General features: G+C 55.3%; 1 protein-coding gene across 2 annotated transcripts in view; it reads left to right on the top strand.

Annotated features, from left to right (window-relative positions):
• The first annotated feature begins 1,226 nt into the window (after positions 1-1,226).
• ACSS1 (acyl-CoA synthetase short chain family member 1) overlaps positions 1,227-15,436 on the top strand; it is a 55,374-nt gene continuing 41,164 nt past the window's right edge. For both annotated transcript variants that reach the window (XR_008481270.2, XM_035298521.3), the window contains exons 1-2: positions 1,227-1,596; positions 12,253-12,349. Coding sequence is in view for 1 of the 2 variants with exons in the window: in XM_035298521.3 (XP_035154412.1) it covers positions 1,263-1,596; positions 12,253-12,349 (431 nt within the window). In the remaining variant the exon portion in view is untranslated. The remainder of the gene's footprint in view (positions 1,597-12,252; positions 12,350-15,436) is intronic.

Here is a 15,436-nt window from a genome sequence, read left to right as displayed (position 1 = left end):
ATGTCGCCGATTCTCCAGCCTTCCTGGAGACAGGGTACACTCCTGTCTTCCCTGGCAGACAAGCAGCATTCCGCTGGCAGGGGCTGGTGGCTGGCCCACGCGGAGGCTCCTCGGACCGCAGGCTCCTCCTCGCTGCAAGCCCTGCAGCTCAAGGGAAAGAACCTCTCCCATCACAAAGAGCTCAACCAACCAGTTTTCCAAAACCTCTCTCTCCCTGTGTTTACCCCTTTGTTATGTGTTTACTTCTTGGGTGTCGACATATTTAAGAACTGGCGCATTTCCTTCAGTCCTTCCCGGCTCCACAGCTGCAAAAACATCACCCCACTACTGAGCTTGCTCTGGGGCCACGCAAGGGCGGACTTTTGGCAGACACTGTCTGATGTGTTCCTTACTGCAGCTCCCCCCGCCCCCCACTGCCGTCCCCGCACCCCAGGGAGGCGTTACTTCCGTTGTCCCCAAAAGGAAAATGAGGCACCGAGAAGTTAGGGAACTTGCTCAAGGTCACAGAGGTAGAAATGCCAGAGTTTGAACTCAGGCCATAGATGCTGGAGCAACTGGAGAAAGGCCTCGTCGCAGCTTATCACCAGCCCATGGGACCCCGGACCACCGACTCAGGCCCTGGCATCCTCCTGGCTTCTGGGCTTCCCGCCAGCCCCCTTCTTGTGCCGCTGAGAGGCCAGGGGAGGGGTTCATTCTCAGGGGCGCACAAAGGCATGAAAACCTTGGCTTCAGCCTCTGAGATGCGGAACAGACCGACCCATTGTCTTGGGATCCACCAGTGCCCTCGGCTGCACCAGCCCCTTTCCGTCGGTGCCCGCTCCCTCCCGGCTCCTTCCGCTCCCAGAGGGTCCCCGCGCCCCTCTGCACCTGCGCCCGGAGCCTGCGTCCTGGGCCGCTAGTGCCTCTGGCAGCTCCGCGAAGCTGTCGGGGCTTGCAGGAGAGCGCGCAAACTGAAACCAAAACAGGCCGACGCGAGGAGCGTCCGGGTGGGAGCGCAGCGGCTGGGCCAGGGCCTGGGCCCCCGATCCGCCCCGCGCTCCACTGCACCCTTTCCCCACGCGGCTCCCCTCCTCCTTAGCGGCCCCCCTTCTCCTGGGCCGGAGAAGAAGGGGTGGGACCGGGGCTGGCTCAGGGAAGGGGCCTGGGAGGAGTGGGTGGTGGCCGAAGGGCGGAGCAGGGGCGGGGCCGGCGGAGACTCCAAGGGGCGCCCCAGGCTTGAGGCACCCACTCTGGGCGCACAGAGAACTCGGAAGTCGGGCTGGATGGCGGTGCATAGCTTGGGCCGTGGCGTCGGTCGGCTGCTGGGTAGCCTGCGAGGGCGCTTGGGGCAGCCAGTGCGGCCGCCGTGCGGGGTGAGCGCGCCTCGCAGGGCGGCCTCTGGACCCCCGGGCAGCGCCCCCGCCGCCGCCGCCGCCGCAGCGCAGCCGGGCTCGTACCAGGCGCTGAGCGTGCTGGCAGCTCAGGAGCCGGCCGCCTTCTGGGGGCCGCTGGCGCGGGACACGCTCGTGTGGGACACCCCCTACCACACCGTCTGGGACTGCGACTTCAGCAGTGGCAAGATCGGCTGGTTCCTGGGAGGCCAGTTGAATGTGTCTGGTGAGTGGGCTTCGGGGGACCCAGGACGCCCCCAACTCTTGCGTCCCGAGGGGGCTCGGAGCCTCTCGCCAGCCGCAGCCGTCCCCGGGCGCCGTGGATCGAAGCCCTTCAGGGGCCCCTCCTCCGGTATTCCGCCCGCTCTAAGCCTGGCTCCACGTCACCCGGTCCCTCATCCCATCGCAGCCTTGTAGGGGCCCCTCCTCCGGTATTCCGCCCGCCCTGCCCGCTCTAAGCCGTGGCTCCACGTCACCCCGTCGGGCCTCGATCCACGTGCCCAGCTCAGGCCGGCGCCCGCGGGAACCCGCTGTCCGCACGGGACTCCCGGGCTGCTGGCCTTGCCCGGGCGGCTCCTCGCGCGTCTCCAGAGTTGCGTTACTGGGCGCACAGCGCGGGCTACGCTCCAGCGCCTCGAGTCCGGACTTTCCTGTTCCTGCACCGGGTGGAGGGAAAAACTAAGCCGCGGCGGTTGTCACTGCGGGCTGCGGTGTCCGGGATCTGTCTGGGGACAGGCCCTGCCCACGTAAACAAACAGAGCTGTGGCGGGCGACCCGGGGAGGAGGAAACCCGGCGTGGCAGCTGGAACCAGTTACGTCCTCGCTGCGGGCCTGGGGCCTGCGGGCGGGGAGGAAGTAACAGCGGCCTCCCGGTTCTCGTTCTTGGCCTCAGAGAACTTCACCCCGGCGACCCAGGGCTAGCGTTGGACCCATGGGGCCTGCGGTCCCGGGAAACCGGCCCCAGCAGCCGCTGGTGGTCGGTTGTCTGGAACTTGCTGAGCAGAGGCCACTACTGCTCTGCTAAGGTTTGGGGCTGGGAGGACACTGCACCTTTTCTCCCACCGAAGGCGCGGACTGAGCAGCCAGGGGAAGGCCCGGAACTGCAGGCAGGGCTGGCTATGCAGGGTGGGTGCCAAGTGCAGGGCAAGCCTGGGTGTGGGGCCTGCGGGGAGGGGCTGGCAGCCACATTTGTTCAAAGGCCTGAAGGGTGGGAATAACCAGTTTGCTGGATTTGGGAGTGTTTAAGGAAGGACCTGAGGGTCTTTACGGCAGGGTCGCCTCCCACTCAGGGCCGCGTTGTCCAGGTGGCGGCGGCTCTCCAACCCCTCCTTCAGTTGTCTGTGTTGCTCTGCTCCCCAGGCCTCCTCTCCGCATTGTGAGCACCAGGGCAGTGATGCTCAGAGGCTGGGCCGAGGGCTGCAAGGGATTAACTTCAGAACTAGCCAGACAGTTACAGGCGGCGTCTTGCAGTTATTTTTCAAAGAAATTGAAAGGAACTTTGAACCCCCCTCCCCCATACTGTATATCACTTTCTTTGCTGGTTAAATTAAAATGAGTCACTTACTAGATAAGTGTTTTCTTTAATCTTGAGTCAGCAGCAAGTGCCCTTGAACTAGTGGGAACAACAACAACAACAACAACAACAACATGAGTTGTGCGGCGTGCCCTGGAAGGGACTCGAGCAGCTGGCCCAAGGGCACAGGTGGAAAGTGACCTGCTCTGGACTCGTGAGGCCAAGGTCATGGGGAGCAGCCACAGTTGGCCTGTGCACAGTTGCAGGCTCACTCAGATAAGACAGTGGGGCAGACCTCCCGGGGCCAACAGCAAGGACCTTCTGAACCTGCTGGGTCAGGATCAGGGTGTGGTCAGCAAGCATTCTTCTGCTCCTTTCCTTCCCTTATTTCTTCTGATAATGTGGCATTTATGTCTACCTTCGCCAGAAATCGAGCTTCAGAAAACTTGAAAAACAGCTTTTCAGCAGCTGTCTCCCCGGGATGTGCGTGCCCACCTGTTCATGGGTCAGCGATATCTCTTTCCTTTGCTGGTGTCTGCAAACCACAGAGGGGACAGTATGAAAAAGGGCCAGGTCAGGCCACAACTCCCCTGGGAGCCCCTCGAAAGTTGTGGGGTGGGTGGGAACGCTTTGGCCTGATCTGTCTGCTGTGTGTGATGAAGTCAGATGGCTTTTCCAAAGGAATGTCACTCTTGAAGTTTTCTTCACCCCTTCAAAAATACCAGTGTTTCTCACCACATGGTCCTCAGACCAGCGGCATCAGCATTACCTGAGAACTTTTGAGAAACACAAATTCTGGGGCCCGCCTATCCAGGACCTCTGGAATCAGAAACCCTGGAGTGGGACCTGAAACCTGTGTTTAACAAGCCCTCCAGTGCTCCAGAGACATCCGGGCTTGGGAACCACCGGCTTCCAGGCACTCGCTCCAGAGGACACTCAGTCTTGAGAACCACTGGCCTGTACGCCTCAAACCAGGACAGATGATGGCATTTCTAAAACAGAACTGGGGTTAGTGTCCTGGCCGTGGCCTTGTTAAACAGCCAGCAGACAACGGGCTGTGGATGGCACAACACAGTTTCGTGTCTCCAGGTGTCTTTAGAGTCACGACTCGCTTTCCCTTTACTGCACTGTGCATGTTTCCTCATCTATAAAACGGGGGCACTGAGTAACGGAATTCTGTCTGGTTCTCAGATGTCCAGGATGGGCCCCAGAATTTGTGTTTCTCAAAAATTCTCAGGTAATGGTGATGTTGCTGGTCCGTGGGCCACGAGTTGAGAACCACTGGTATTCTTGAAGTCAACTGTGGCTGTTCCCCATGACCTTGGCCTCACGAGTCCAGAGCAGGTCACTTTCCACCTTTGCCCTTGGGCCAGCTGCTCTAGTCCCCTTCAAGGGCACGACTCTGCAAACCAAAGGGGTTGGTGTTTTTTTCCCCACTAGGTTCAAGGGTGCTTGCTGCTGACTCAATATTAAAGAAAACACTTACCCAGTAAATGACTCGTGTTAGTTAAACCAGCAAAGTGTGATATACAGTATGGGGGCTGGGGGGGGTCCAAAGTTCCTTTCAATTTCTTTGAAAAATAACTGCAAGACACCACCTGTAACTGTATGGCTAGTTCTGAAGTTAATAAACTTGGGGTTACTGCTGATATACATCAAACCACCAGATCTGCTGGTGCCTTGATCTTGGACTGCCCAGTCTCCGGAACTGTGAGAAACAAATTTACATTATTGATAAATGACCCCATCTGAGGTATTTTGTTACAGCAGACCAGACAAACTGAGACACAATAAGCTGTAAGCATAGCCTGCCGTCGTGTGGGGCCCGGGTTCTGATTCACACTGACTGATTGCTCCAGGAGCTTCCAAGCCAAAATGAACATGAAACTCCGTCTCCTGTCTACGTGACATCTTCTTGTCATCTGGAAGACGTAAACACAAATGGAGGGTCGGAATCAGACACACTTCTGTAAGACGACCCCAGATGAAGCCCCCCCCGGAACACGAGGGCACAAGATAACAACCATTTTGTTCCCCGATGAGTCTGTGCGTTGGGACTTTGGACAGGGCCTGATGGGGATGACTTGTTTCAAAGGACAAAATTATGACAAATTTAGTTTAAAGATCTGAATTGACTTTATTTGTGACATTCCATAAAACAGAACGAGCATTTGATGAGCTGAGCGGAGGAGGACGGTTTTATCAAGAGAAAGGGCTGAAGAATGCAGACATGGAGAACAAAAAGTAGGATGGTCATTTCAAAGCTACTTTCGCTGTAACAGTAAAAGCGGAAGGAGCTCCCTTAACATGCCAGCTTCTTGGAGACTTAGCTACCTCTCAGTCTCCCTATTTCCCAGAAGGCCAGATAAACAAGTTAGTTTCCATTTGGTGACACGGCACTTTAACAAGAGTGACTCCATTTCTGTGTTATCTATTGGGCCTGGTGCAGCTCCGTCCAAATCAGTGGCCTCCAACACATTTTATATAACAGCTGCCTCTGCTCCCCAGTGTCTGAGGTTGGAGCCATCTGCCTGTTTCTCACTCCTAAGTCTGGGGCCTGGTTTGGGACAACTTTCAGGCTGGCTTCAGCCAGAATTGTGGCCCAAAGCACCTCCTGGGGCTTCTCACAGCATGGTGGCTGGGCCCAGGCAATGTCTGCAACCACAGGTCCAAGATATCAGCACAGATGTTATCAGGCATCTTCTGACCTGGGGAAGGGGACCTGACTGCACCTGTTTCGTTATCCATGGGAGTATCAGCACACCCATCCCAGGGCTGCTAGAGTGAAATGAGAAAAAGCTTGTAAGGCACTCAGCGCGTTCTCAACACATTATACATTTGTAAGGCACTCAGCGCGTTCTCAACACATCATACATCCCCCGTTGCTGGGCATTTGTTATTTATTAATGAAGCATGTGGGGAGGCTGTGACCTTGTTCTTGGCCTTCAGCAGTGCTGCTGAGAGAGCTGAGCTTGCATCTAATTGGCCTGGGATAGATGGGGAATAGACTTCAGAGGGCATGCAGGTGGCTGAGGTGGCTTTCAAAACTCCACAGTATCCTGCCCACCCTGCAGGTCTGACCGCCAGGCGGGATTATGGTATCTGAGGTCCACCAGGCAGGGTAGGCAGAGTCTCTGCACCCTTCAGTGACGCGCTTCTGTTGTGTACAACTGCCTTGCAGAAGGTTCTTTGGAGAACCAGGTTCTGAAAGGGATTCTTTCCCAACTGTGAATTTGGCTCTGTCCTTTGTAGGGCTCAATAGTTGTTTTTGCCTGTGGCATATCAACTCAAGATGTCAGAAAGTTGTAAACGCAGAACCAGAGGGTAATGACATGTGTTGCTTTCAAAACACACAATTAAGCTCTATTTTTTAAACCCTCAATTTTAAGTGATTTTTTCAGTGTGTGTACTCTTAAGCAAGAGTGCAGAAAAGCCTCTTTGTAACCAAGTATTGAGCACTGGGAGATTTTTTGGATGCTTTTTGGAGCTAAATTGCAGGATTAGAAGCCCCTTTGCTGTAGTTCTTTTCTTTTTTTTGAGACAAAGTTTCGCTCTTGTTACCCAGGCTGGAGTGCAATGGCGCTATCTCGGCTCACCGCAACATCCGCCTCCTGGGTTCAGGCAATTCTCCTGCTTCAGTCTCCTGAGTAGCTGGGATTACAGGCACGCGCCACCATGCCCAGCTAATTTTTGTATTTTTTGTAGGGACGGGGTTTCACCTTATTGACCAGGATGGTCTCAATCTCTTGACCTCATGATCCACCCACCTCGGCCTCCCAAAGTGCTGGGATTACAGGCGTGAGCCGCCGCGCCCGGCCCCTTTGCTGTAGTTTTTTTCCTCTTGGTGGCATGCCTCCAGTAGTTCAAAGGCAGGACTCTGATGGTGGCAAGATGCCACACGCCCGTGCTTCATTTCCCTCCCACTGATTCCAGTGATTAAAGTAACTTTTCTAAGGTTTTCCGGGGAACTCTACATGAAAATGGAGCCCCTAATCTTAGGAGGAGGATCCTCCCGAGGAATCCAAGTCCTTCCTAGCTGTCAGGGGCATGACTTACTTTAAATAACAGATGCTTTGGGAAAATTGTCCAAAACAATTTTTGTGACTGACGTAATATCTCAAAGCGTGCCAGGGAAGATTGCTATTAAAAGAAAGTCCATTGTGTGCCAGGCGCTGTGGCCCAAGCCTCTAATTCCAGTACTTTAGGAGGCTGAGGTGGGTGGATTGCTTAAGCCCAGGAGTTTGAGACCAGCCTGGGCAACACAATGAGACCCCCATCTCTTAAAAGCAAAAACAAAAATTAGCTGGGCATGGTTGTGCACACCTGTAGTCCCAGTTACTTGGAAGGCTGAGGTGGGAGGAGTTCTTGAGCCCAGGAGGTGGAGGTTGCTGTGAGCTGAGATCACACCACTGCACTCCTGCCTGGGCAATGCAGTGAGACTCTGTCTCAAAAGAAAAAGGGGGGGAGAAAAAAACCCATTGTGAATCCTTTTGTGAATAGTAACATTCTAAGTCCCTATTCAAATTGAACTTCCGTATGCTGGGCTCACTTTCAGCGGGGCTGTGTGCATTTAATCAACAAGAGATCTTGAAAATTCCTACGTGTGTGTCAGGTTGATAATGCCAACACTCATAGTGCCAATTGCAATGAAACACCAAACCCCTGCCCCGGCCACAGGCATTGGCTGACTGCCTGCAACTGTGTTAGGCCGCGGGACAGGGCCCTGGGCGTCTGTGAGCTGGATGGAGCGCCCTGGGTGGCCGGCCCTCTGCTCTGCACGGCTGTGTCAGCCTCACGGCACCAACGTGAAGTGGTCCCATTGCACAGATGTGGAAATAAAGGCTCCAATTCATGTATTGCAATGAATAATCCAGAAAATGCTCAATACCACAGAGCCCACGTTCTAACGAGGACATGACCGTCCTAAGTCAGTAAATGAATAAGTCCGCACCGGGGTGGGAAGGGGGCTGTGATGTCATTCCCAAGCCCGACCCCCATGATAAGGGAATCTGAGGGACACAGTCCCTGCCCTTGGGGGTGGCATGTGTCCTGTAGTGGGGACCACTGGGCAACATGGGGCAGTGTGAGATGGTGTGGGCCACCGAGAGGGCAAGGACAGGTCATCATGTGCTGGGAAACATGGGAAAGGCTGGAAATAGGAGGTGGAGTTTCAGCTACACTTTAAATTGCCATCGATTCTTGCCCAACTCTTCTTGGAAATGCTGAGAAATGGAATTTTCTTGTCCCACTGTCCAGTTCTTTGGGCAGATTTTTTTTTTAAGTTTCTTTTCTCCCTCCCTCCTTTTCCCTCTTCCTTTGTTTTTTCTGTCCTTCCTAACCTCCTAGCCCCCTTCCTTCCTCTCCCTTCCTCCTTTTCATTCCTAAAATGGAAGCACTAACAGGAACCATACCTATAGCTGGGAATCATGTGCACATGGGGTGTTAGGGCCACTGTCCCCCAGACCCCACACGGAGCTTTCTCCAGGTGCTCGTGCAATCTGAGCACCAGCCGTGGTGGCCAGAACAAAGTCAGGTGGGGGGACCGTTGTCCTGTTTGCCTCCCCAGGGGACGCCGTGACTCTATCTGACCCACAACCAGAAACAATCACAGGGCACCTAATCTTTCCAGTCCCACCCAGACCAGTGATCATCGTACCCAGTCCGTGGATTAGGAAATGCGCTTGCATTAAATGATATGTGCCTTGTCTGTGGTTGGTGAGTGGTTGGACAGGGGCTGGACTTCAGACCCTCAGTTTTAGTGGTGACTCCAGGCTGCCAGCCAGTGGCTCATGAGGCTGGCAAATGTATGTCATCGCTCCAGTCCCAAAAGGAAAAAGAAAACCCTTGGAAATCTGGCATCTGCATAGAAAGTGGATGTGCATGTAAGTCCACGTGCACACACCGTCAGAGTTGGCTCCCAGGATCAGCAGCGGCTGCAACACTAGGATCTTATAGAAACACAGATGCCCAGAGCAGGGGCGGGCACACCGGCTGTGGCTAACACATCCTCTGGGACTTCTGGTGACACTCAAGGTTGAGAAGCGCTGATTTGGGCCAAAAAAAGAATGTCTTCTACTCAAGGGGTGTAGCCACAAAGAAGGGTCTGCTCCCTCCCTTGGGCGTCGGGGGACCACCTGGTGCCAGTTATACCCCAATATGCCCCTCTGGCTCGAGGATGCAAGTGATCTATTCCTCAGCTCTGTGCTCTGGACTAGGCTACACAAACCCAGACCTGAGCAGGACACTTGGCCCTCGCCCAAGAGAGCGCAGCAGGCAGCAAGCCCCTGGCAGGATTGGCAGGGTGTGCAGGGTCCGGGGCAGCAAGGCGCTTGAGAGAGTTAGCGCCTTGGGCTGTGACCTGCACCGTGGCTGTGAGGAGAGCACAGCGCCCCAGGCGGGGAGGAGCCCAAGCAAAGGCCCCAGGGCAGGGGAGCTCACCAGATGTGGCTCGGCCAGCAGGGAGAGGCAGGTCATTGGGGCCTTGGAGGCCACTTTTTGAGCACCTTCTGCCTGTGGGGAGGGCTCCTTGGGGACACTGTACTTGGGGTTCCATTCTGATCTGCTGGACTCAGGTCACTTGCCAGCCCTGGGAAGACAGGGACACCAGGCTGATCTCATAGGCCACCCAGCTGCACCTGGGTGCTGTCTATCTGGGGCTGACCTGCCCCTCTCCACCTTCCTCAGCTCTGCCTTCCTGCTTGGTATAAAACAGTGCAGGATGTTCTGCTGGGCTGGGAGCCTCGGCCTATTTGAAGTTGGGCAGTCACTCTCTCTCTGAGAAGAGTGTCCTTGTGCCCTGGTTGCTGTGGGAGCAGGTGAGGCAATTAGATGAATGCCAGGGTGAAGTGCCCAGCGTGGCTCTATCTCTTCTTGCTTCATCCTGGCTGGGGCCTTGGGCAGGTCACTTGGCCACGCGGAAGCATTTGCTCATCTACACCTGGGCAGGCCACTCTTCCGGGGGCATGAGGATCAAATTCGGAGTGGATCAAGTGTATCCAGCAGAGCTTCCCAGGTGTGAGCATGGGATGGGTTCACATCTCCTGGGGCCTCTTATGAGGCTGGTGGGACTCAGCAGGTCTGGGTAGGGCTGAAGGTTTGTGTTTGTGACCAGCTCCCAGGGGGACTGCAGCCAATGTCGATCCTTAGCTAGGCATTCCTGGGCTTGCCATTGTCCAGAGTTGCTAGGTGACAGGCAGGCAGTGGGGCATAGGACCCTCTGTGGAGGGACAGGCTTCTGCCGATTGTTCAGAAGCTAGAAGTTCACGGCTTTCATGTGAAAGCTCTTGATTTTTAAATATTGGACTGGATTTGCACACACACACACACCCCTGCACACCTAGTCAGGGTGGGCAGCACATCTGTACGCTGGACTCAGCCTAGGGGCCAAGTTGGCTAATGTCTGCTGCACCCGTGATGGATTTTCTCCCTGGCAGCCGCGCTGTTTTTCCATCTCCTTCAGGGTTTATGTGTTCCTCTCGTCTGCCTGAATCGGCCTCACCGTTCTCAAGTGTTCTGCCTCCTCCGTCTGTAAGACCAAGCCTGATTCGTACCCCTCTTCCCCCACTACTGGCAAAGCTCACCTTCTTCCCACCTGTGGCATAGACTGGTGAAGACCTGGACCGTTATTATTGGGTGACTTTGGAGGGTAGAGTGGTGGGACAGACTGTGGAGCCAATCTGCTGCGTTGAATCCCGCTCTGTCCTGTGTGACCTTGAGCAGGCAGCTTAACTCCTCGGGCCTTGGTGTCCCCAACCGCAGTGGGAGACACTGGTGGGGGGGGGCGTGGTCCTGGCGGAAACTCTTGAAGTAATTACGGTTTCAGTCCCAGACTGTTAGAAACTCTTGCAGTATTTACGGTTTCAGTCCCAACTTCCTAGCGTTTGCCTCCCCAGGGTGAATTCAGCTCCATTGCTGTTTGGACGAGTGTTAGGAGCCTGCCACCACCGACCTTCTGTGCTTGGTCACTTTTGCATGTTTCTTACGTTTGCGTCTGCCTCCTGCACCCACAGCAGGGGCTGCGAATCTGCCCTGGCGTTTCCCTTGGTGCTCAGCGTGGTGCCTTCATCAGAACTGGTGCCCAGGACTGGTTGAGTGAAACCATCCCAGGGTTATTTATATGCCCCTTCTCTTTGCTCCTACGACAGTACCCAATACCCAGGAAAACATTATGGGGTTAATGCTGCACCTGCATGACCACGGTGAACAGAGGTCAGCGTGGCCACACACATATGCACATGCACACGCACACGCACATGTCAGGTTCCTTGTGTAAATTCGGGTCTGCCACTGAGCCCGTTCTTAGTTTGTCTTCTGTTTTTTGGGCATTTCTTCTCTGCTGTTTTTCTATTAATTGTAGTTCAAAGAACTCTCCTGTGTCTGTCTGCTGCTAGTATTTTCCTCATATCTGTCTTCGTTTGTTACATTTTTTGAGGCATAATTTACAAACAGGATACGGGGTGACCCTGAGAGATCGGGGGGCAGGTGCTGCTGCCCCCAGAGCCACTCACGGGGCTTGAGTCTCTGCATACCTGGGGACCCACTGATGGGCCAGTGAGTGAGGAGAGCTGGCTTGAGGGTTGCTGGAGGGACTCACCTCTGGAATCAAATCAGCAGTGACCAGCCTGCCAGCGGAGGAGCCCCCTGCTGCTAATCCTCAGCTCAGGATATGGCGCAGAGCTGACCTGTTTCTGCCAGCGGGTCATGTGATGGAAGCTTGGGTAATGGAGAGGGAGGGGAGCAGAGCCTTCTGGAAAACCAGGAGGACATTTCCCCATCACAAGCCACTTCTTGGAACAAAGCTGGTTTACTGGGTGCTGGGTCTTTGTTCCAAGCCACTTCCTGGAACAGAGCTGGTTTACTGGGTGAACACGTTGGGGAGTTGGGTCCTTGTCCCTTCTTGCGCCTCTAACCCTGGGGGCAGGTCAGCACTGGGCATTTGGGAACTGCAGAAGCCACGCCCTGAAACAAACTACCTGTTTGCACTGAGTGCTCTCTCCAGCAGCTCAGACTGCAGTGCCTGCCCTGGCTGCACTTCAGAACCAACAAGGGAGCTTCGTAAGCCCAAGGCCCATTGGGTAGGGTCTCTGGGGATGGTGCAGGAGATGCCACTATGCAGCCAGGGTTGGGTCCCCTGGTGTGAAGCGACTGCTTCAGAATACTTGCAGGACATTACTTTGTACCTCTGAGATCACGTTTGTTTACCCTTCTCCTTGCAAAGAGGTAGAAACGTCATCACCGATGAGGACAGGTCCTTGTCAGCGTGAGCAGAGAGAGCCATAGCGAACCAGACCCCTTCCAACCCCCCACCCTGGCCGAATTCTCACTCCACAAGCACCAAGTGTAACATCTGCGAACCCTCTTTTTGTACAGTGAACTGCTTGGATCAGCATGTTCAGAAGTCCCCCGAGAGCGTCGCTTTGATCTGGGAGCGCGACGAGCCTGGGACTGAAGTGAGGATCACCTACAGGTACCGTGAGCCCTCGTGGCCTCCACGCCTGGTGGCAGCCTGGGCCTTCCCCTCTGTTTGGGGACAACTTACCAAACACCCGTGTTGGGCCCATTGACAGAGCAGGGTTACCGGGCTTGGATGGGGCCCTGGCCTTTGTGTTCACTTTGGCGGCCCTCAGGGTCTTTAGATTCTCACTGAAGGAATGGGGTCTTCTGAAACCAGCATCAGGAATGTTCAAGGTGTGAGGGAGGGGCCTGTGTGCTGAGTCTGGCTGCCGGGGAGGGGCTGTCTGAGTCTCAGGGGGCGCATTTGGCTTTGGAAACGCTCTTATCCGGGAAAAGTGACGTGAACACAGCAGAATGAGACAGTGAAAGCCGGTCCAGCCTGCCTGGCCACACTCTCAGCGCCTTCGGAGGGTGGGACAATAAATAAAATCGTCTTCGGAAGAGCTTTTTGTTTTTAAGCTGAGTGTTTTAGTCTTTGATTCCCTAAGCAGCTTCTAGGTGCCCAGCATGCGTCTGAAGGTGCTGTGTGTACTGGCCTCCCCCAGTCCGCTTCCTGTCGGGGCTGCTGTGTCGGTCAGCACCTTGGTTCTCCATGCAAGACCCCTTTGCCTGAGGCTCACCTTACCCTTACAGAGATGCCTCAGGCCCACTGTGCATCTAAACTGTGAGTTCCTAGGTACCCATTGCACACAATCGCCGAGCGTGATTATTCTCCTGGAGGCGGCTCCAGGCTCTTCTTGTCCAATCACTCAGCAGGTCTTCACTGGGTGCCTTCACGTCAGTGTGGGTTGGGTTGGGGTATGTTGCAGTAACAAACAATCCCCAAGCACACGGCAGAGCATAGCTGGGTGGCCACTGTGAGCTGCATAGTCAGGAAGGCCTCTTGGAGGAGGTGACGTTTCAGCTGAGGTCCTGTGGACCAAGATGAACAGCCCTGAGGAGACAGGGGCAGATCTGGGGCGGGGGTCCCGAAGCAGTGAGGAGGTGCATGTGGCTGGGAAACAGGAGTGAGGGGACGTGGAGGAGGAGCATTCGGACAGGCAGGTCTGCACTGGGCGGCCTGAGAGCAGTGGTCACTGACCTGCCACTTGGTGACTTGGGGGGTGACGAGGCACTTGTAGTTTCCTGTTCTTTTCTTGAACTCCAATTTTATCACAGACCAAATTCACCAAACTTTCTAAAACTGCTCACGTTGACGTTTGGATGCAGACGAGTGATGCCAGTGGATCTGCTGCAGCTCCTGGTGGGCCTGTCCTGCTTGTCCCTCCCCCAGACCCCAGGTGCCCTCAGGCCCATCACAGCCTGTCCTGCTTGTCCCTCCCCCAGACCCCAGGTGCCTTCAGGCCCATCACAGCCTGTCCTGCTTGTCCCTCCCCCAGACCCCAGGCGCCCTCAGGCCCATCACAGCCTCCACCAGCCTTGGCCACGGCTCCTTCAGCCAATACAGCATCCATTTCTTATGTCCAGTCCCTGGTTGCAGACACGGTGTGGCCCACAGACCAACAGTATTCTGCTGCCTGGGAGCCTCGGGCCCCATTGGACAACTGAGCGGGCCCCCAGGTGGCCCCTTGGCACTGGAGTGCAGGGGGCTCTGAAAACCCAGGCTGCTGCAGCTGCTCCTTGCCACGGTGGGCCCAGCTCCATTCACCTGTGAACAAACCTCCTTCTGAGAAGGAACTTGAGGCTGCTGCCCGGGGAGTTGCTCTTCAGTAAAAGATGAAAACCCTCTCTTAGGGGGTGGGGTGGAAGGAGCCAACTGGACACGTGGAGGTCCAGCAGGGAGGGCCCAGCCATGGCACTCCCCAAGTGCCTCCATCAGTCTCTCAGGGGTGCCTGGACCCTGGGGCAGGTGGGCTGTGCGCAACGCCCCCTTGGCTGGACACTGCCTGTGGGCATGCTGAGTGCCTGCTAAACAGTGGTTCAGTCCGTGAACAGGGCTGGAGGCCTGTGGAGATGTGCGGTTAAACATAAACCATGTGAGAATTCTCAGGACCACAGCCAGCCTGTGGAAGTTAAGAGCAGCGTCAGGTTCATGGCACTGAAATGGCCCTGGCAAAATACTTATTATTCCATCTATAAAAATAAACAGGGCCAGTCGTGGTGGCTCATGCCTGCAATCCCAGCACTTTGGGACACCGTGACGGGCAGATCACTTGAGGTCAGGAGTTCGAGACCAACCTGGCCAACATGGTGAAACCCTGTCTCTACTAAAAATACAAAAATTAGCTGGGTGTAGTGACATGTGCCTGTAGTCTCAGCTACTTGGGAAGCTGAGGCAGGAGAATCACCTTAACCTGGAGGCGGAGATTGTAGTGAGCCAGGATTGCACCACTGCACTCCATCCTGGGCGAAAGAGGCGGACTCCATCTCAAAAATAAAAATAAACATGTCGTCCAAAATGTTTCTATAGACCTCCAGGTAACTTATTTCTATTTACTGTTTGAGTGAAAAGTGTTACCTGTAATCGCAGCTTGAGGATGTGAGGTCCTTGTCCTGGTCATGTGAGGTTTCTGATGTGAGGTTTTCTTTTTCTCTTCTCTGAGGAAAGTTCCCAGACATTGGTGCTGGTTGTCCTGCTGGCAGACACGCCACTGCCACTGAACACAATGCTTTCCTGCCCACGGGCCTCGTGCGGTGGCCTCCAAGGTGTCCAGGACGGTCACAGTCCTCCTTGGCTGGAAGATCAATGTTCAGACTTGCAACCTGTGCCCTTTAAAGAAACCCTGTGGGGCTGGTAGAGGTAGGGACACTGGTAGCGATGCAGGAAGCTTGCAGGTGGCCGGGAAGTCTGTGTTACAATCCCAGCTGACCCGGCGAGGGGAACCTCGCAACTCTCACCCCTACTGTGACCTTATGCACAGGTGACACCGGGTCAGCACAGGCAGATGCAGCCCTGGGAAACCTCCCGACTCTCACCCCTCCATGACCTTACGCACAGGTGACTCTGGGTCAGCACAGGCAGAGGCAGCCCTGGGAAACCTCGCAACTCTCACCCCCACCATGACCTTATGCACAGGTGGCACCGGGTCAGCACAGGCAGATGCAGCCCTGGGACGGGTGCCCATGGCCTTTGCCCTGCAAGTGCCAGCTTCCCCAGGTC

This window comes from Callithrix jacchus, chromosome 5 (assembly GCF_049354715.1).
Source record: "Callithrix jacchus isolate 240 chromosome 5, calJac240_pri, whole genome shotgun sequence".
NCBI lineage: Eukaryota > Metazoa > Chordata > Mammalia > Primates > Cebidae > Callithrix > Callithrix jacchus.
Note: the sequence above shows the minus strand (reverse complement) of the source record. Positions and strands in the feature narration are given on the sequence as shown.